The following is a 21,546-nucleotide window of genomic DNA, read 5'->3' as shown; positions in this document are numbered from 1 at the left end:
TTTAAGGAACAACATTGAGTCAGGCCAACGACAGCGTGGAAAACTCATCTAACTTCATACACTGGTACCCTGGTGAATGCTTAGAAACGTGCACACGTGCTGCACACACACACACATGCACACCTGCACACACATGATACATGCGCACACACACGCACACACACACTCTCTGAGCATATATGACTACGATACCTGCTTTTACTGTTTGTGAACTTACTGCCTAGTGTGTCCATAAGTGACTAGTGATGGGCCATCTGTCATTCATGTCTCCCGTGGTTCCATGGTCATTTTTGGTCGCGGGACCTTGGGTTGTGTGATGGATGCCCTGTGTGATGGATGCCCTGATCCACTGCGGGGCTGAGACGCGGGCCTCTCAGGAAGCGTGGCCTACATGCTGAGCTACTTCAGTGTGCAGCGTGAGGCTCTGGGGTAGGAAATCTGAGGGCCCAAAGTGGGACGGGAGCCCTCACTGGATTTTGTCGGCACTGCATTCTGTCAGAATCAGAAGAATCAGAACAAGGTCCCTGCTGTAGCGAGGAGGCCCTGCCAGGGCTCCGGGGTCACATGGAGAGCGTGGGGGCACCAGAAGGAACATGAGTTTGGTTACAGGCTTGGGACAGCGGTTCCCGGCTGGGTCTCACGCCGGGTACCTCCCGGCCGTTACCTCACTCACTCCTCACAGCAGGCCCACGGAGCTTCATCTGTCATTAGAACCCCATTTTACACAAGAAGAAAATCAGGCTTAGAGAGGTCACGGCACTGGCCCAAGGTGACAGCGATAGTGAGGGAAGAAGCCAGGACTCAGCCCTGGTCTGTTATTCGGAAGATTGTGGCCTTAATGCCACTCACACCTAGTTAATAGCAGTGCCGTACTAGGCCTGTCTATCCTGGAGAGAAAGGGTTCAGATCGGGAAGGACTGCACTGAGCGGTGGGCCACTGGCTTTGGTCCCTCTGTGTGGACGGCTCTGAGGATCCTGAAAGGGGTCAGAACCATAGCCTGCAGGGCCATGGATGGTTGGAAAGTGCGGCTGGCAGTGCCGCCCTCTCCCATCAGAATCACAGCCGCGTCTCCGCCCCAGCCTGAGCAGGGGCTCTGCCGCACTCGGTCTGTCAGCTGGACAAGGCACGTGCTGCCTGGGAAGCCCCACAGGTGACTGGCCGCTCGTCTGCCTCCAGTTCTCACCGGTGTGAGTGGGGCCAGGCCGGTTTCTGACATGCATTCTCCTCGTCCGTCAGGGGGTTACACCTACCCTGCCTGTCTGGAAAGTGGGCAAGATCCAGTCGGATGTCATATGAGAGTGTGCAGAGTTTTTGCCAGCGTGATCATGCGCATAACGCCCACGTGCCTGTGTAGAGCAGGCGCTCCGCGAGTGCTGCTGAATAAACAGGAGGGCGACAGGTGTGGGACTGCAGGGGCCACCGGACAAGCAGCAGCCGCCCTCCCGTGCCCAGGCAGGTGGCCTGGAGGCTGGCCTCAGCAGCTGGCGTTGCTCTTTCTCCAGGACAGGTGGTCAGTGACTTGATCCTGGGGCCAGTGTAACTGAGCTTGCTGGTTTGTCTGGGACTGAGGGGTTTCCCAGGACTCGGGGCTTTCCTTTTAAAAACGGGGACGTCTCAGGCCCTCTGGGACATGTTGGCCGCCCTACCTGAAGCCTGATTTTTGATTAGAGCCAGGCTGCCGTGAGGCTCCTTGTCTGCACTACCTCTTGGAGGCGTCCGCCATTTGCGTACCTCGACGGGGGCCCTTCGTGCCCGCCATGGTTTCTCCCCGCCCCCGTTGGTGGCCCTACTTCAGTGCCACTGTTGGGGACTTCTTCTGTGGTTCTCTCTCTGCTCACGTCTCTCCCTAACCTTGCAAGGAGCGTTGCCCTGACTTAAAAAAGAGATGGAACTTTTTGTTACAGAGATATTGACTACACGCACCATGGCTTGAACTTAGGGCCCCCAAATCCTTAGGTGATTTCTCTGTAGTGTTTTAAACTTGAAGATGCAGGTATGCAGCTTGAGGTAGACCTCTTCTTAGTTGAACCCCCCATCCCCGGCCCCGTAAATCCAGACAGATTCTTAACTTGTAAGAAGTGCTTATCTGTGCAGCACAAATACGTCCACTGATACAAACCTGTTTGTCACACAGAGTCCTTAGCTGCCCCGCCCCGTTCATCACCCTGTGATCCAACTGGGAGACACAGATGGGTTTGGGCTTGTTGTGACCAGGGCCCTCGGAGCAGGTCACATGACGGGAGCTGATTGTGTAGAAGAGAAACCACAGCTCAGAAGTGATAAAAATAGCAACTGTTGGGCGGCCGGATGGCGCAGTTGGTCAGAGCACGAGCTCAACAACAAGGTGGCCAGTTCAATTCCCACATGGGTTGGTGGGCTGCGCCCCCTGCAACTAAAGATTGAAAACGGCGACTGGACTTGGAGCTGAGCTGCACCCTCCACAACTAGACTGAAGGACAACAACTTGGAGCTGAGGAGCCCTGGAGAAACACACTGTTCCCCAACATTCCCCAATAAAATTAAAAAAAAAAAAAGTTAAAAATTGCAGAAACCACAATTAAAAAATAATAATAACAACTGCCTCGTGCTTCAGCCGTGACATGGCAGGGCCTGTGGTAACGAGCTGCTGTCTGTCCCCAAGCCCATGGCGGTGGCCTTCTCTGTAGGCCCAGCGTCGCCAGTTGGCCTGAGGTTTTTGAGAGATTTTGACCAGTACCTTCATGTTGCCTTCACGCCACACACACTCGGCTCTTCTCAGCCTTCTTTCCTGTGACTTAGGTCAGCACCACCTCTCTGCCGATTGTCCACTTACCTTTCCGATGCTTCTTATGATTCCCCCAGACCTGTTTTCCTCCCCTGACCGCAGACATTCCTGGCTTGGGAAACCTTGGGTCAATAGTAGGCTCGATCCTGTTCAGAGCCATAGTGCTAACATGCCACCAGAAAGCCACAGAGCTGCTGGTTTGCTCTGGGCACAGACAGCGTCTTCTGTCAGACGACTTCTGAAGGGGCGTGCTGGCCGGGCCGGCATGGCTAGGCAGAGGTGTGTGGGGAGCGGTCTGCTCGCCTGGCCACCATACACAACCACATCCCCTCACCACTCTGAAAAGAGGAGACCCGATTCTTAATTCTGAAGGGCAGAAGCAAGGGGCTCTTGGCAGAGAAACGAGCACTACACCATCACGTTAGCTTTGTTCGCACGGCCTTTGGCTTGAGGCATCCTGGCCTCCTAACAGACTGCAGGGGCCTCTGTGTCGGGAACGACAGGCTAATTGGGAGGGAGAAAAACACGTAATCCACTGTATGTCGTTACAGCCAGTGTAGAACTGGGCCCAGGAGGAAAGTCAGGCGAGGGGTCTGATTAGCAATAAAGCCTTAGCTTGCATCTCTGGGCACGAGTGTAGCTGTGGAAACGGCAGGTTTGTGTCGCACTCTTAATTTTTTATGCAGGTGCATATCATTTTGAATTACGTAAATAATTCAATTCATTTGAATTCAATTCATTTGAATAATTCATTTGAACAAAGTAAAAAGAGTCTAATGACTGTAAATCATATTTGTTTCCAGAAACACCCATTTGGCTCTTTCTAAGAACTGTTTTTGGCTGGCATCTGAATTTTTCGGGGCTTCTGGCAAGTTCCCGGGAGATGATCGTTTGTGATTATCTGCTGTGGAAATGTGTTACTTCGTGGGTCAGTTGGCAGGAGAGTGTCTTGCTTGCTTTAAAGGCACAAATCTTCCTGTGTCTTTGCAGAAGTGTGCAGAAATTATCGTGGCTCACCTCGGCTACTTGAATTACACTCAGTATACAGTGACTGTGGGATTTGAACCCCTGGATCTACCCATCAAGGAAATGAATTTTACGGTAAGTATCCCAGCTGACCTCACGTGTTTGCGCAGCTCATTTGTTCAGCTCCTACTTTTCTGTCGAGTGAGGGAAATAACACAGCATCGAAATCATGGTATTTGGGACAGTGGAAGACATACAGTTTTTTTTTTTTTAAGTATAGGGAAACCACAATTTCTTAAGGATATGGAACCAAGAATAGCTTAAAGAAACAGTGTGAAACTGGAAACTCTTCGTGGTGCTCCTGGGATTTAGAGCACGGAGAATAGTGTTCCATTTGGGAGGTAATCAAGAGCCCTCCTAGGAAGGCAGGGCTTCCTTCTGCAGCCCCTGAGTGGCTGTCAGACCCTGCCAGGACCTGCGGTCACGTGGCCTGCCACAGTTGCAGAGGTCTGATTGTTAGACTTTCCTGTGTTGTGTCCAGCTGAAATCCACCTCCCTGTTCCTTGCACTCACGGGCAGGCGTATAACCAGCATAGTGACTAGGACTACGGGTTTTAGATTGGATGGGTGTGTTGGGTTCAAGTCCAGGAGCCATCGTTTATAGTTTGACATTGGTAAGCCTCCATTCCTTGTCTGTAAAATAGCTATCTCGTTAAGCTGTGGCTGTTAAATGAAGGTCCTAATGGGTTCCTTTTTGAAAATAACACTTACTGAGATATAACTCACATCCCATAAATTTACCCTTTTAAAGTGTACGATTCAGTGGTTTTTAGCATTTCACCGAGTTGTGCACCCAGTACCACTATCTAATTCCAGAGTGTTTCATCACCCCAAAAAGAAGCCCATTAGTTAGTAGTCATTGCCCATCCCTCCCTCTCCAAGCCCTCAGCATTTACCATCTTCTGTCCGTGGATTTGCCTATTCTGGACATTTCATATGAATGCAGTCATACAGCATGTGGTCTCTTGTGAATGACTTCTTCCACTAGGCGTAACATTTTCAAAGTTCATCCATGCTGTTGTGGGTCTCAGTATTTCATTCCTTTTTTGCTGAATAATATTTCACTGTGGGTTCACTACATTTTGTGTATCTCTTCATCAGTTGGTGCATATTTTGGGTTGTTTCCATTCTTGGCTATTACAAATAATGCTGCTGTGAGCATTTAGTAAAGAAAGCTAGAAGGATATCTCTGAGTGCTGGGATTAATGTTTAATTTTTTGCTCTTTTTCATAACGAATGAGCTCTTACTACCTTTATAATCAGAAGAGAAAATTATACTATACATATATGTTTGGTTGTGTGTTGGTTTTTTCTTGTGTGTTTTTTTTTTTAAGGCTCCTAAAACAGCTGATATTTGAAGGGGAAGTCCAGGATATGTTCTAGCCATTCACTCTGAGAAGCTGGGTTATGGGAGACCTACCTTAGAGAATCACAGTAATATTGTGTCTCCAGCTCGTATAGAGACACGTTGAGAAATTAGAGAACTGTACGTCAAGTGTTTCTATGTCTTTCCTAAAATTGCTCTTGAAGACAGATCCATTATGTTGTGAACTTTGATCTAAATCTCCAAACAGAATTCCTTTTGTGTATATGTTACAACTTCTTTTATGAGAGAAGGAACGGTGTATAACTCCTCACGTTTCTCTTTTGTATTAGCTGCTAGACATTTCAGAAATAAGTTTTATGCTGAACTGTAGTTATTACTAACATCTGTGTATAGGTTCCTAGTATAATTATTACTCTCTTTACAATTTTACCATTTGAAAAACTTCGAGAATTGTTTCTATGGAATCTGGCTTTTTAATTAGAAACTGCCTGTATTCCTTTTTGGAAGTAAACAAAGCATAAGGAATAAAATACATCTTAAAAGTATGTTAGTGATACTATTACACACCCACTGGAATGGCTAAAATGAAAAAGACAAGAAGATGCCAGAGTTGGCAAGGCTGTGGGGCCCCCAGAGCTCCCCTGCCCTGCTGGTGAAAGACTGAATTGTGCTCATATCACAGGAGCACAACTCTCAATAGCTCCAAACAGTAGACTGCTCATCAATAGTGGAATGAACACACAGATTGTGGTCTGTTCCTATAGTGGAATATTATACAGCAATGAGAATGAATGATTAGACCTACGTGCAACACACGGGATGACTTTCATAAGCAAAATGTTGACTGAAATAAGCTAAATACAAAATAGTACATAGCGTAGGATTTCATTTATATAAATGATATTAGTGTTACTCTTGGTAGATTAGTGACTTGAAGGGGCCATAAACGGAGGGGCTTTGGGATGCCGTGGAGTTTCTTGATCAGAATACTGTTTATGCTGGTGTGTTCAGTTTGGGACATCCATTGAGGTGTACACTTGGGATATGTGTACCGTTGTTGGTGAGAATATACCTTTTAGTTAAAATTTAATAAAATATGTAGTGCGCTTTCAATCAGAGCTCATCGGGATGCTGCCTGGTAACCACATACGTTTCCTTAGACAGTTCTTGCTTCTTCAACAGAATTTGACTTTTGAGAATTTCTATTCCTTTTGTTTGGCATTTCCTTCGAAATCTTTGGTGTTTGGAGTTTTGAGTCGTGTTCTCAAAGTCTAGGGTCCATTCTCACCGTGTGTGGTGGGGCCCTTGGGTCTCATGTAAAACTCCTGGGTCTTAGGGACACCTTCCCTGGGCATCACCATTGCTTTCACTTGCCAGTTCTTCCTCCTTGAGGAAAATCAGGTTCAAGGGAAAATTACACTGGTAATTTTAAACAAGGCTTCTTCAGCCTACTGGGAGGGAGAATTGTCACCAGGGCAAGCCCAGAGTGTTCAGATGCTGTTTATAGCAGCAGGTGTCTGTCCTTAAGCAGACGTCTAGATGGCTGATGTCGCCTTCTGTGCCTCAGCCTGCGTGCAGACGTTATCTTGTCCGGTCTTGTTGTTGATGCCATGTCCCCTTAATTTGAGAAGCTTGATTTTCTCTCCTGTTGTCCTCAGTCCCATATTCTATGAGCATTTGGTTCATTGACTTCTACTTACGTCTTTGAAGTCGAATGGCATCGTTCTATCTCTGCCTCATTTACAACTCTCGTTCTTTTGAGAGCAGCGGGTGCACGGCCCGTCGCCGTGGTCAAGCCAAGCTCACAGGTCTCACAGGTCCAGCTTGTGTCCTTTGGTCGTAAAAGTTCATCTCTGTGGCCGTGTTCTGCATACACAGTGGAGGGCAGACTTTAGACGCCACGCAGACTGCTTGTACTCACTTTTCTGTCAGTGTCTCCTGAGCCCTTCTCTGCACACATCCTGGCAGCACTGTGTCTTCACAGTGAAGCGTTTTCCCCTCTAATTAAATGCTCTCCAGGTCAGTTTTTGTGTGACACTCTCGCCAGCTGCTCATGTCTCATTTCCTCCTTTTCCTTCCTAAGCCCCAGCCTTTCCCTGGGGGGCGAGATTAGAACAGCAGCCGATGTTCCCGAGCCCTTCAGTTTCCCATCCGGGACGTCCTCTGCTCTGCTCGTGAGTTGGGGAGACTGGCCGCAGCCATCCATAAGCACAGAGCGGCTTCTGGCTCCCACTCGTTCATTAGGACAGATGACAGAAGCAGGGCTTAGGTCCCCACCCCAAATCGTTCTGTATAATAGCTTTCACTTCCGTTTTCAAGTCTCGGAAACCCAGGCTGTGTGTGCATCGGAGCATGGGCCCCGATTCCAGGAGTTGCTTTGTGCTGCACAGGTTGCCGGGAGAAGCGCGGATCTGAGCAGCCTGTACCTGATACCCGCACACTGTGTCCCTGTGGCTTTCCCATTTGGAGGACTCTCTGAGGACGCCATAAAATATTTGTCGTCTGCCAAAAAAGTAGTCAGCTCCTGGAGGCATTTGTACTGATTTCACTTTTTTAAGTTCAACTGTTTCACGTCCGCACAGGATGTGACACCATATCTTCTTGCATGTCGTCCAAGTGGCATGCATGTAGGTGCTCAGCAAACGTTGGACAGAGGAACTAGAGCAAACCTCTAGATTTTAATTAGGGAGGAGTGACCCAGGTCACTTGTTCCAAATGTCAATTCATGGTATGACAAGGTGAGCCCAGTCTCTGAAAGGACAAAGACGGCTTTGTGAACGCCAAAGGACCTGGACACAACAGGCGAGAATGGATGGATAGCGCTTAAGATTTCAGAGTAAATGTCTGAAGCCTGAGGTTTTCTGGGATTTTATTCTGTTTATTTCCTTTTACTTACTTTAATTACAGATTTGGCACTTAAAAATAAATGTGAAAACAAAACCCCCTAATTCCAGAGGATTGCTTTCGTCCAGTGGCCGCTCGTAATCACGGTGCTGGCCCAGGTAGCGGCCAGTCTCAGTCCCTGTGCAGCTTTGCTCTTGCGCCGCGCGTCACAGCATCCACGCCCACTAGAGGGCCGCTGTCTGCGGTGGAGCGGCCAGGGCCGGGTCTCTGAGCCTCACGCGGTCTTCTCGGGCTCACTCAAGGGAAAAGAAAGGCTTTTTAAGCCGCTGGTAGAAGTGAAAGGCAGACGCAGCTGTGAGGCCGCTCTGGCCGTGGAGGGCCACAGAGGTGGTTCCTCGCAGCCGCTGCTACCAAGGCAGAAATGGTCCCCTGGACCAGGAAGGGGAGGGAAGGAGCAACGGGAAAGCAGACTGGAGGGGGTGTAACATAGGTATTGGGTGCCCACCACCCAGGTACGGCACGTGCTCGGCGCCTTGCCCTGAACGCTCGGCCTTCCAGTATCTTCCTTTTCCATCCCAGCTCCACGTCTTTCTCCTCCTCCCTCCAATTCACTCATCTTTTAGAACTCAAATGCCTGTTTCAGGTTGAGCTATATTTATGGAATAAATTTTTTCTTAGTACTAATTTTAAAACTGAATTGAGTGTAAAAATACATACTTTCTTCTAAATATGTTACTTTAAACATATTTCATGAGTTTTTTCCTGATGGTAACACTTCTTTTTTCTCTCTTGATTATGCCTTAGAAACTGTTCTCTCAGCTAAGATGTGTACTACACTTTTTCTATTTGAATATTACATTCACAGCAATACTCCCCCCGTCAGTGCTCGTAATCACTGCTGTGATAGTTCTGTAAATGTTGTAAGACGTAAACACTTAGCGATGTCGTACTAGTTGTCTTATGTTAGGGATTTTAATAGCAGCTATGATTTACCGGACTTGTGCTATTTGCCAGGCACTGTGCTAAACTTTTCAACCGCGTCATCTTACTTAAATGTTATGATACTTCTGCGAAGCAGGTAATAGTATCCCCATCATATGGAGGAGAAATCCAAGGTTTAGTGAGATTAAATAGGTTCCCCACCAAGGAAACAGAAGAGCTGGGATTTGAACCGGAGTCTCTGACTTCAAATTTCATATGCCCTTAATTACTACGATCTCCACTTTCCCTTTGACATCGATTGTAGCTGTTGGTTTTTGTTGGATGGCTTTTTTTGAGTATAGTTGACGTACAGTGAAGTGCATGTATTTAAACTACAAAATCTGATCCATTTTGATATCTGTATGTAGCTGGGAAACCATCACCATAACCAAGGTAACAGGCACACCCATCCCTAAAGGTTTTCTCATGCCCCTGCCTCCTGTTTCCTCTTGTCCCCAGGCCACCACCGAGTTGCTTTCTTTTAAGATACTTCTGCATTTTCTAGAATTTTATATAAATGGAATCATAATATGTTTGAATTTTTTGGCTCAACATAATTATTTTGAGACCGATTGCTGATACTGGGTATATCAGTAGTCTACTCTCAGGGACTCTTTCTTATCAGTACTCCCTGAGCCCACGGTGTGGATATAGCAATAAGTGTTTATCTGTTCACCCACTGATGGACATTTCGGTTGTTTTCAGTTCTGGGCTGTTATAAATAAAGCTGCTGTAAACATCTGGGTACAATCTTTATCTGGACATGTGCTCTCATTTCTCTTGGGTAAATACCTAAGAATGGAATGGCTGGCTCATAGGTAGGGGTGTGCTTAACTGTTTAAGAGACTGAGAAACTGTTTTCCAAAGTGGTTCTATTGTTTTACTTCCCGCCAGCAGTGAGAGTTCCAGTTTCTTCACATCCTTGTCAGCAATCGGTATGGTCAGTGTTTTTCATTTTGGCCATTTTAATAGGTGTGTTGTGGTATTACAGTGTGGCTTTAATTTACAGTACTTTGAAAATGTTGTCTTCTGGCTTGTATTTCCTGACAAGAAATCTGCTATTCTTAGCTTTGTCCTATGTAGTAATGTCCTTCCCCTCCTGCCCCCTTCCCCCCACTTTTAAGATTTTTCTCTTGTACTTATTTAAACAATTTGATTATTGTGTTCCTTGGTGTACTTTTCTCCAGATTTCTTATACTTAGGGTTCATTGAGCTTCTTGGATTTCTGAGTTTATAGTTTTCATCAAATTTGGAAACATTTTGGCCATTATTTGTTCAAATATTTTTTCTATCCTCCTGCCCCTCCCCTCGCCCCCAAAGAAATTCAGGGACTCCAAATACTCATCAGTTAGGCCATGTGAAGTTGTCTCCCAGCTTACAGATGCTTTGTTTATTTTTTTCTCTTTCATTGTAGACTTTTTTTTTTTTTTAGTTTCAGGTGTACAAAACAATGTAATAGTTAGATATTTACACCCCTCACAAAATAATAAACCCCCCTCCTCTAATCTACTACCCCTCTGACATTGTATATAGGTGAGGGGATTAGAAAGCACAAATTGGTAATCACAAGATTCCCACAGGGATACGAAAGACAATTTGGGGAATATAGTCAATAGCGTTGTAAAGATTTTGTAGGGTATCCGATGGGCACTTGTCTTATTAGGGAGACAACTTCATGGACAGTGTAGGTGCCTGATCATTGTAGATTGTTCATGTTGCTGTGTCTTCACATTCACTGATCTCTGTAGTATGTGCTGTGCTGTTGGTCATTTTCCAGGCCTCTACTTCATATGTCCAGTCTTTCCTCTAGCTTTTTGATGTCCTTATGTGCTGATTCTGTCATCAGTGATGTCTGGGTCAGCTTTGATTAATTACCTTTTTCCTCGTTATGGTTCATATTTTGTTGCTTTTTTCATATGCCTGGTTATTTGTGATTCAGTGCAAGACATTACTGACCGTTAGAGCTTGTATCCTTATAAATATTCTTGAGCTTTGTTCAGGGATGTTATAAAATTACTTGGAAATGGTTTGATCTTTTTGGGTCTTGCTTTTAAACTTCCTTAGGTAGGACCAAAGCAGCATTAAGTCTAATCCCCCTAGCCCCTCACCCGTAAAAGCCTTGGGAGCACGTTGCCCAGTGCCCTTAACTGCGTTTCCCCTCTGCTGTGGGAGCAGGCACTGCTCCTGGCCTCTGTGAGTGCTGTGAGCCTTTCAGGGATTTGCCCCAGCCCTGGATGGTTTCCTCACACTTGTGCGCTGGTCAGTGTTCAGGTGAAGGTGTGAGGGGATGGCCTCTGCAGGTATCTGGTGCTCGCTCTCTCTGTACAGCTCTCCTTTCAGGGCTCTGTTTTGTGACTCGGAGCTGGTAAACTGTCTTCCTGCTCCCCGTGCGGTGTGTTCACGTCTCAGGGCGACCAGAAGGCTCTGCTTGGGTTCCCCCCAGGGTTTGGGGCTGCCAGACAGTGCACCTCCTTCCTATCAGCCAGAGGTTTTTATCTTTCATTGCCTCATGTCCAGTGTCTTATACTGTGTGTGTGTGTGTGTGTGTGTGTGAGAGAGAGAGAGAGAGAGAAAGAGAGAGAGAGAGAGAGAGAGAGAGAGAGAGAGACAGAGAGAGAGACAGACAGAGACAGAGAGAGACAGAGAGACAGAGAGAGAGAAAGAATGAGAATGTTTCAGGCAAGTTTAAATCTAGTGTCTATAACTCTGTATCTGTTCTTAAGTGGATTTTTGAAACTGCTCAGATGAGTTCCCTTCAGTCCGTTAAGTGACGTGGCTCGTTGGCCCAGTGCAGCGTTCTGGGGTCTGGAGCAGAATCTGCCGCTGGCTTGTGCCCGAGGTTGACAGGGCTGCCTTCTGCCGGCCTCAGTGTGTGGCCTGCGTCCTCGGCTCTGTCAGGTGTACACCTGGCATGAGGGAAACGACACTGTCACCACAAGCACTGGCAACGAATGCACTGTCCTTTTTTGGTTTCAGATTCATTTTTATGTTTCACTTCATGTTTCACAACATCCTACCTACTCACAGTTTTGCATCTTTAAAAAAAAAATCTGTTTCTTTTATTGGACAGCATGGCTCTCTCTACTAAAGAAATTAACAGTGTTGATTTAATATGAAGTTGAAAAGCCAGATGCTCTTACTGCGATTATAGAATAATTTATTGGCCAGATTCATCATTAGTTAAGACCATTTGAAACTATTTTCAACCCTTGGTGATCAATATTTACAAAGTCTGTGTTCTTCAGACTTAAAAATCAAATATACTAAGTGTTAAAATTTTAGAGCACATAGAAAGTAGAACGTAAGAGAATATTTTAAGTTACCTACCGTCTCACGTGTAGAGATAACCATTATTAATAATCTGGTGTACTTCCTTTCAGATGCATATATGTTTTTCAGATTGTTTCCCCACTTTCCATTTTAGTGGAAGACTTACAACCCTGAATTTTCCCAGTGGGAAGTGTGGTTCCGGTTCTTCTTCCTGGTGCTTACTTTCATTGTCACTGTAAGTACCATTCAGACACGTCAGATTCCAGAAAGGGCAGAGTCAGTTTATGGTTTGTGATTATCCAAGTGTGAACCGCACGGGAGACGTGCCTGAATTCTGAGCCACTCCATCCAGTGGCCGACCTGGTATCACTAAACATTCCGTATGTCTGCTGCATGCTGCTGTGCGACAAGAGTGCTGTGGGGTCTTTTAGCATGGACTTCTGTGTAGTGGAATGGGAATCACAGATCACTGACTTGTGAGTAAGCTCTCGTCAGTATGCAGTGACAAATGGCAAACCCCTGTGTGGCAGGAAGTCTGCCTTATTTGAGTGACCTTTGAGTGCAGAGACAGCACATTCTTGGGTTTTTACATCAGAAAGTGGCGCCAGACCTTTCTGTCTTTTCAGGAGTGAGCCGAGGATGAGTGGGTTTTGAAGTGCAGGCTTCTGGCTCACTTGGGATCAAAGCTCAGTGTCCACAAGCACCGAGTAGCTTTGGGGGAGATGCCAACCCTTAACACAGGTGATCCCCACAGAGGCCCGGTCAGTGAGGGGGGAACTTACAAATTGGAGGAGGAGGACGCCGGCCTCACCTATGGCTGACTGCTGTCTGCAGGGTGCTGTTCTTCCTGCGTCGGCGGCCTGCTCCCTGCTGACGCAGAGGGAGTGACATCAGCAGATGTGTCCTCTCTACGCACTGGTGGCCACTCCAGTTGCAACCCAAGGAACACTTGGTGCTTCGCAGACTAACTATACAGAAGGACACAGGCTTGTGGGAGACACGGGAGGAAAGTGACCTGGGACCCAGGTGTGGACGGAGCAGGGTTGGGGGGAGACACACAGCCACTAGCACACAGAGAGCTGGGGGTTGTGGCTTCGGGCCACGCCCAGGGCTTCCCCTAGTGAACTCACAGAAAGGTGGAGAACGCCATTTGTCTTGGTCAGCCAGGAATCCTTCTGTTTCTTGAAGTGCCTCTGGTGCCTGGGCTGCTGCTGCCACACTCAGGGGCCCAAAGAGCTGGTGCCAGGGCCCTGTGTCCTTAAATGAGAAATGGCCTGAACCCAACAGGCTGCCGGAAGTGACCCCTCCATCTAGGAAGTCCAAATTGCCTAGAAAATCATTGGATTGTGTTATAGGAAAAACCAAAAAGAAAAAATAACTCCAGGGCTGAAAACCACCAATTGTCGAATGTCTTAAAGCAGTTTAAAGAGCTTCTCCGTTGAGCCCCCGCACCTTCCTGCGGCCGCCCTAACCGTGGCGGTAGGCCGTGTTTCCTTGGCTTTTCTTTGGGGAGCCCTGGTGCCCTCCCTAGTGCAGATGTGGCACTGCTGGGAGCATGTGGCCTGGGCCTCAGGGAGGGCCTTCTCTGTGGGCTCCATTACATTCTTGTCCCCTCCTGCCTGATAACAACAGCTTGTGACCCTGTGACCTTGGGCCCCTTTGCAGCAGTTCACCGTCTGGTCTCAATTGTCACGATGGTCTCGGTTGGTAGTGATTTCAACAAGGAGTTCACTCAGAGGTCGAGCCTAGCACATGCCCGTCCATTTGGCCAGACGCGTGATGCTAAGCGGGTGTCAGTCAGGGCAGTGACCGAGGCTGCTTTCGTTTGCAGTGCCTGTTCGCACATTCCCTCCGGAAGTTTTCCATGCGGGACTGGGGGATCGAGCAGAAGTGGATGTCCATCCTTTTGCCTCTGCTGCTGCTTTACAACAGTAGGTGCCATTTCTATTCTGGACTTTTCCCCTTTAAAATTGAAAGCTGGCAGGCATCCGAGGTGGCCTGGCCCGAGTCTCCAGAAGTGCCCAGGGTGGGGTTGGGGGGTGGCAAGAACAGGCAGTCGCACCCCCCAGCACGATGCCCGGCTGCTTTCACAAATGAGTGGGTGGTGAAAACCTGGAAGGACTACAGACACAGCCTTCTCGGAACTTGGCTGAAGGTGACAAGCATGCCGTCTGGTCCTCGTCCCCTGCTCCAGGCATCCGCGGCTTCTAGTGCTGCAGCCGTGGATTGCCAGGCCTGTGAGCAGGAGCGGATGGTGGGAGCAGGCGGCGTTTTGTAATGCTCACTGGAGCAATCTGTTCGTTGCTGTTAGGTGTTTTGAAAAACAAAACAGCCTTTAGTTGACTACCTCCCCAGGTGCTGGTGCACTGCCTCCCTCAGGCTGCCTGCCGTTTGCGTTCCAGATCCGTTCTTCCCCCTGTCCTTTCTGGTGAACAGCTGGCTCCCGGGGATGCTGGACGACCTCTTCCAGTCTGTGTTCCTGTGCGCCTTGCTGCTCTTCTGGCTGTGTGTGTCCCACGGGATACGAGTCCAGGTGAGCGCTGCCGCCAGAGTGGCGACACTGTCCTCTGTCGGCCTCCGCGGCTCATGCGTAACACGCACCTGCCCTTGATGGTCCGTCTCCAGCCTCGTCATCAAGAGAAGAATGCTCTGTGTCAAAATGGTTTGAGCATCTGTGATCCAGTGCAGTCTAGTAGCGGTTGGTGGTTAGCTCGAATCATTAACTTCCCCATTCCTTACTCATTTTTTCTTTTTAGGGAGAAAGGCGGTGTTTGACTTTCTACTTGCCTAAATTCTTCATTGTTGGACTGTTGTGGTTGGCTTCTGTGACGCTGGGAATATGGCAGACGTGAGTAATTTTACTGTGTGTGAAACTTCAGTATGGAAAGCATTGTGGACAGAGTGAGTCCGACTGTATGTTGTGAACTCATCCAGAAAGGAATCTGTCACCCAGTGTCTCACGATGGGCACTGACACTTGACCTGAGGGCTCATTTTTGTTTGAATGGCATGTAGAGATATACCCGATTCTTGTGGCCTAATAGGAAAATGAAAACGAACGCATCCTTTTAGATTTCTCCTTCAGAGAAGCGAAGGCTTCGCTCAGGTCGGCTCCTGCCCAGCAGGCATTTTAGTCGCTCCTTTACTCGCTGGTGTTGAGACTTCCCCACCTTATACCAGCTCCCAGGTTTCTCTTTGTTGGTGTTTCTGTCCTTCTGTAAAATGGTGCCCAGTGGATTTAATGCAGACACTAGTTCCATTTTGGGGGCATCGAACTTCATGACATAATAATGACAGGACTGAGTCACATCTTCTCCACTTCCCTCTCCCTGCCTACCTGTCATCTCAGCGATCCAGTTTCACTTCAAAATGAGTTTCATGGAAGTTTGTATTTACTTTCATTGCTTTCTTTGTCTACCCATCTTTTTCGTAGTGCCCATGTATGTCATTGAAAGGTGCCAGGGAAACAGATCTCAGAGATTTTCATAATGAAAAATTCTGCTACTTCACAATGCTGGTGGCTGGACAGTTACATTAGTAGCATCGGATGTGTTTTCGGGGTGAAATTTAGGATTTCTCAAAAATTTAGGATTACTTTTTAAAAATCCTTTACTGTTGATTAACAAGTAGTTTATATCAATACGTTAAAAAATCTAAGTGAAAGTATAAAATAAAAAGTAAACTCGTTATTAATCTATGATTTTTTATAACATTTTTAGAGTTAATGAATTACATGATCCAATGTACCAGTATCGAGTTGATACAGGAAATTTTCAGGTAAATGTTGTTAATGAAGCCTGAGGAGTTTTTTTTAATGGTATTTAAAAAAAATACTGAATTTTGTAACTGAAATCGTGCTGTCAACATGAGCTTGCTAACCCGCCATTTGGGAGAGACTGTAGAAAGTTCATGGGTGGAAAATTTAGAAAAACGTGTTTGCGTAGTATGAAAGTAAACCTTAAAAAACGGTGTTGTAATTCCCAGGCCATGGTTTGTGGTTGAAGTGCCAGGGCCAGAAGGTGTGTCAGATTTTAGGAACGTTATGAAACAACGAAGAGAACATTTTTGTTCATTTAATTCTCTAAAGTAGCGGGAGGTTTCCTGCGAGCGAATGGCGTGGCCGGGGCTTGTAGCCACGGCGGGTCCAGTGGTGTTCTGCTGTCCCCGGCTTGACTCTTTGTCCCTTTGAACAAGGGGTCTACCGAGTGTATGACACAGAGGCCCGCAGATGGCAGTCAGCCGAGTGTGGCTTCCCCCCGACTACCCCCCTGGGTTGCAGGCATCCCTCCTCACTTCTCAGGGCAGCCCTTCTGGGCAAGCTCCCCGAGCCTGGTGTGGGTGTGCTTGGCACCCAGGGGCACAGGGAGACTCAGAGTCGTGTTCCCAGAGGCACAGAGTTGAATCCTGACCGCGGGTGACGTCCAGCATTTCTCTGGGTAGCTTTGCAGAGCTTCTTAGAGGCAGGAAGGGGGACGGTAAAATCTGTGGTCTTTTGTGGGAATGGCTGCTGAGAAAGAGTGCAGTTAGTGAATGATGATGTCGAGAAGATATTTAACTTGTGTTGAGACTGTCATCGCACAGATAAGAAAACCGAAGTCCAGAAAGTCGAGACTTGCCCGAGGAATTCTCAGGACCTAGTCCTGGGTTCTTTCTCTGATACGTGCCACCATCTTCATAGGCAGGGCAGGGAGCCAGGCCTCAGGCTGGGGAGAGACAAGGAGGAGCCACTGCCATTTATTGAGCACCTACTACGTGCCAGGCCCTGTGTGTGCTAGAGGCTTTCAGTGTGTCCAGGAAGGAGTCCTTGCTCATCTGATTAGCAAGGGCTGGAGGGTCTGTTGGGGGAGCCGCCTACGCTCAAGAGGCTGAGAGGCTGGGTGCAGTCTTGCTCTCTTTTGGGGGGGGCCTTCAGGGCTCTAGGTCCCTCTTGGTGTTTGCCTTTCCTGTGGATGGTGGTGTTGGATGGCAAAGTCGCACTGAGAACCCGTCCTTATTCCAGTGCCCATCTTATTTCATTCTAGGGAATGAAGATTTTCTTCATGGTGGTGGCAGTGGTGTACATTTTATATCTTCTGTTCCTGATAGTGCGGGCCTGTTCTGAGCTGCGTCACATGCCTTATGTAGGTAAGTGCCACTTCACAAAAGCCCAGGGCACGGTGGGTCAGCAGTTAACTTCACGTGGGGGAGGGGTGGCTGGAGGCTACCAAACAAGTGGCCTAACTTGGAGGGGAACCCAGGGACTTGTCCCATTCCCACAGGCTGGGGCAACAGCAGGGCTGAGTGGATAACTCTGGGCCATTGGGACAGTGCCCCGGGCCAGCGCTGGCGGGACGCCTGTGGGCTGGCAGCCAGCTGGGGCCCTGAGTGCCAGTGTGGCTGTGGGAGCTGCCTGGATGGTTCCAGCATCGCGCCTTGTGGAGGGGCCAGCCGGGCGGCTTTCCTCGTCCTTGAGTCAGAGCAAGTCACCTGATTTCGTAGGATCCTTTTCCCCAGTCTGTCACAACAAGTCATAACTGCCATGGCCTCGTGGGGACCCTCCTGGACTCTGGGGAGGTGGGACAGCGTTTCCCCTGGGCTTCAGGTAAACACAGGTTTGAAGTCCAGAGGGAAGCGTGGTTTTGTTCAGCGGGGTTTGCTTTATTTTCGTCTGAGATGAGAGTGGGGATTACTTCCAAGGTGGTTTCATGGGGATATTTCTTTCTTTTTCAGATCTCAGGTTAAAATTTTTGACTGCATTGACGTTTGTAGTGCTTGTCATTAGGTAAGAAGACTTTATTTCTTAACGAAGCAAAACTGTGAGTTTTTATTTCATGCTTTTGACTATCTTTTCTCCCCTTTCACAGAGTTAATTGTAGAGAACTTCTGGCCAAATGTGTTCACTAGGTCAGAGAGGGCATGTGGCTGTTGCAAGTGCCAGGGAGCCGGCCTGGTGCGTGGGTCACTGGCATGTGTGACACTTGCTGTGCATGTGGGGCAGACAGTGGAACTCCTGTCAGAGAACTAGAAGGTCGCGCGGGGTCCTGGCACCTGGCGTCCTTTGGATGCTCAAGGTCAGGACTGTAAGCAGGAGTTGGTTTTGTTTACATTCAGTACGACAGATGTCATTCACCTGAATAGGCTGCTGGCCTCCAAGGAAGGGCCTGCAAGAGCCGGACGCCAGGGCCCTGAGCCAGGAGCTGAGCGCTCCCGGGAAGTTGTCTCTTTGAATGAATTCCAGATAATTGTTTGGTTGTTCATGGTTGGCCTCTTTCTCCTAAAATCCAAATCCAGAGGGAATAAAATCTAGTTACCTGCATTTCTTTCTTGGTTGTTTGGATGGCAAATAAATGGTCGTCAGCCCTTTTCCTTGGTGGGAGCGGATGGGGACTCAGGCCGGCCTCCGAAGTCTACGCGGAGTGGGACGGCTGCTGCGGGCTTCCGGTGCGCGAGCTCACAGCCCTCTATGGGTCGGATGCCGTGCTCACCGCAGCGTGGGAACTCACATGGACTTCCAAATGAGCCTGAGTTTATTCAGCCTCTAAATTCACCTGAGAATAAGTGGTGTGCGTATTGTACACAGTCAGTCTCTTCAGTGCTGGGCACCAGTGATGTCTCTGAACTTCTCACACATCCTCACACACTTCATATCCTCTTACACATACATGTGCTACACACACACCCCCCCACACACAGAGTAGTAACCTCTCTATAGGCTGTCTTAGAAGTTGTTACACCTTTGTGATTTTTCTTCATGTTCAAAGGGATTCCTTTATTTATGCAGCAATTACTTAGTGAGTGCCTACCCTGGTGAACAGGGAGACAGGCTCCTCCCTACCAAGTAAATGAATAGCATAAGTGTCATAATGAAAATACAACAGAGATAGGTGACGATGGCAGGTTTGAAGACGTCCCTAAGCAGGGAAGTAGCTGCCCATCTCTCTGAGGTGACATCTGACCTGGGGCCTAAAGGAGGAACCCTGGAAATACCTGGGGCTGGCTCCCCAGGTAGCGGGAACAGCAGGTGGCTCAGCAAGTGGAGGAATGGCAGTCACAGGAGGTGAGCACTTGAGCGAGAGTGGCCGCCGGAGAGGTCAGGTCGGCCTGGAAGCCACTGTCAGGCACAGTGTTATTCTCAGGGACGAGAACCCACTGTGGGGCTTTGGGCCAGCAGTGAAGGGATCTGGTCGACATCCGTAGTGCGATCTGTCTGTCTGCGTGTGGAGGACGGGCCACAGGGAGGGGAGATGAAAGCCTGGGTGCTGGGGTGCTGGGGTGGTTTGGGGAGAACCCGGCTGTGGAGCCCCACATTATCAGAACCTCAGCATATGTCAGAGGCAGGTGTCTAACACGGCCTGTTGCTGCTGCACCGTGGGAATCTGTGCCGAGGGGGAAAGCAGACTTTCCTCAGGGGGGGCTGGTAACTGTCGTAGGAGATGGTCTTGAAAACAAACTAAGGGAGTGAGAGATGGGGAGGGAACATGCCACGGGGGTGCTTCCGGCCCCGATGCGACACTCACCTGGCCCGGCCAGCGTTAGCTGAGTGTGTCCCTGCCGTCGGCCCTCCAGGGTCTGAGACCAAACGCCTAGTGGCCAGCTGTACATGCACGTGCTGTGTGTGGATGAGTTTCGTGCAGAAATAATAGATGCTAGGCTGTAATTGTTAACAGGGTGAGTATAACAATGTATATGAAGCTGGTGCCATTTCTTCATATATTTTACATAGTTTCCTTTTTTTCCCCCCCAGCATCGTCATCCTTTATTTAAGGTTCGGAGCACAAGTATTACAAGACAATTTTGTAGCTGAACTGTCAACTCACTATCAGAACTATATCCTTCTCGGGAAGACATCAGGCTTCAGGAATGCTTGCTAGATGAGTGTTTGCATGTTAGGTTAGGAACTGCAGGCAGAGGCAGGGCCCCTCCTCGTGGCGGGTGCTGCGGAGCCCCTGGGGGCCCACGTGGGCCTGTCTGTGGAGAGGGGTGCTCACACTGGCGCCACTGTGGCCCTGGGAAGTGTTGTTCCTCCGTGGGCAGCACTCAGTCTCCCGGGGTGAACCCGGGTCACTAACCAGGTGGATTCGAGTCCAGGGACCCCAGTGCCTGCGGCTGCTGCTGGCCTCTCACCGTCACCGAGGTACATCCAGCTGCAGTGTCCACAGGGCTGTGGCGGCCAGGGCAGCTGAAGCCTGTGTCTTCAGGAAGCATCTGTAAAACAGCGGGACCTCCTTCAGTTCCTGTTTGGGCGCCGGAGGCCCGGGGGCAGGCGGGGTGCCTCCCTAGTAAACGCCTTTTTCAAACGTATGACAGGCTGTGGGCTTTTCACTGCCCTGCCAGTGATGGCATCCATCTGGGGCACCGTGGGGGTCTGTCCTTTCCATCGCTGGCTCTTTCCTCAGGGTCTCTTATAGCCTGTGATTTAATGTATGATTTTAAAAATGTCCATGACTGAATTTCACGCTAAACTTTTATCAGACTCTCACAGGGGTCTGTAATCCAGACAGGGTTAAGAGCAACTGGTCTGAGGGTCTGTTTCCATTCTTCATCCCCTGCTTGATTCACCCATGTCGTGGGTCTTCCTGCCCTTTGCTTGATCATGTTCGGTCCTGCCCCCTCGAGATGTGGCCTGGATAGGAGAGAGCACGGCTCGTCTGTCACTTACAGGTGACCTGACAGGCTGTGGAGACCTCTGGCCGTGGGCTGCCTGTGGCATCCTGAGCTCTGGGGTCCTCATTGCGATTGACAATAAAAGGCGCGAGTGCTTCTGGTTAGAAGCAGCAGCCAGGCTGAAAGCACAGACGCCGACTGGTATACCCGACTGTGGACGTTCTGGGCCTGCTTACATCCCTTGACCAGTGTCACCAGCTGAATTCTTGTCTTTCTACGGCTTGTTGAACTTTTACCTCTACACGTTGGCCTTCGTGTACTCTCCATCGAAGAACGCCCTGTACGGTAAGCCGCCCTGGGCTCCGGGTTGTTGGTCAGATGCTTCCGCAGAAGTTCAGGCCCCCCCACCCCCCCGCGGGTTTCCCAGTAGGGCTGGGCGCCATGGCTCACAGTGCCTTCTTTCTACAGAGGGACACAGGGACCCCTAAGTGGCGGGCTCTGAGTTTTAGTTAGAACACAGCGTGCAAGATGGAAACATTTCGGCAGTGGGTCCTAGCACAAGCGTTACAACTATCAGCCATATGAAATAAAGTCTGTTGTGTACTGGTACCATGACCACTCAAAAGAAAGCCAGAATGCACAGTGCTCCCCCCAAAACAGCCGTGTCACACAGGACGTGAACAGGACAACGTCCTGGGACCTGGGCAGGGGTGCAGCATGTCGTCGGCCCGGCGTTTATGCCGTGTGAGTT

At 48.9% G+C, this 21,546-nt stretch overlaps 1 protein-coding gene across 3 annotated transcripts in view; it reads left to right on the top strand.

Moving 5' to 3' along the window:
* TMEM181 (transmembrane protein 181) overlaps positions 1-21,546 on the top strand; it is a 63,603-nt gene that overhangs the window by 37,840 nt on the left and 4,217 nt on the right. For all 3 annotated transcript variants that reach the window (XM_081035165.1, XM_081035167.1, XM_081035166.1), the window contains 10 exons: positions 3,756-3,866; positions 12,368-12,448; positions 14,045-14,144; positions 14,616-14,746; positions 14,970-15,061; positions 15,932-15,989; positions 17,234-17,336; positions 17,922-17,973; positions 19,936-20,018; positions 21,051-21,140. In XM_081035165.1, coding sequence (XP_080891291.1) covers positions 3,756-3,866; positions 12,368-12,448; positions 14,045-14,144; positions 14,616-14,746; positions 14,970-15,061; positions 15,932-15,989; positions 17,234-17,336; positions 17,922-17,973; positions 19,936-20,018; positions 21,051-21,140 — 901 coding nt within the window. The remainder of the gene's footprint in view (positions 1-3,755; positions 3,867-12,367; positions 12,449-14,044; positions 14,145-14,615; positions 14,747-14,969; positions 15,062-15,931; positions 15,990-17,233; positions 17,337-17,921; positions 17,974-19,935; positions 20,019-21,050; positions 21,141-21,546) is intronic.

Source organism: Rhinolophus hipposideros, assembly GCF_964194185.1.
Source record: "Rhinolophus hipposideros genome assembly, chromosome: 3".
NCBI classification, from domain to species: domain Eukaryota; kingdom Metazoa; phylum Chordata; class Mammalia; order Chiroptera; family Rhinolophidae; genus Rhinolophus; species Rhinolophus hipposideros.
Note: the sequence above shows the minus strand (reverse complement) of the source record. Positions and strands in the feature narration are given on the sequence as shown.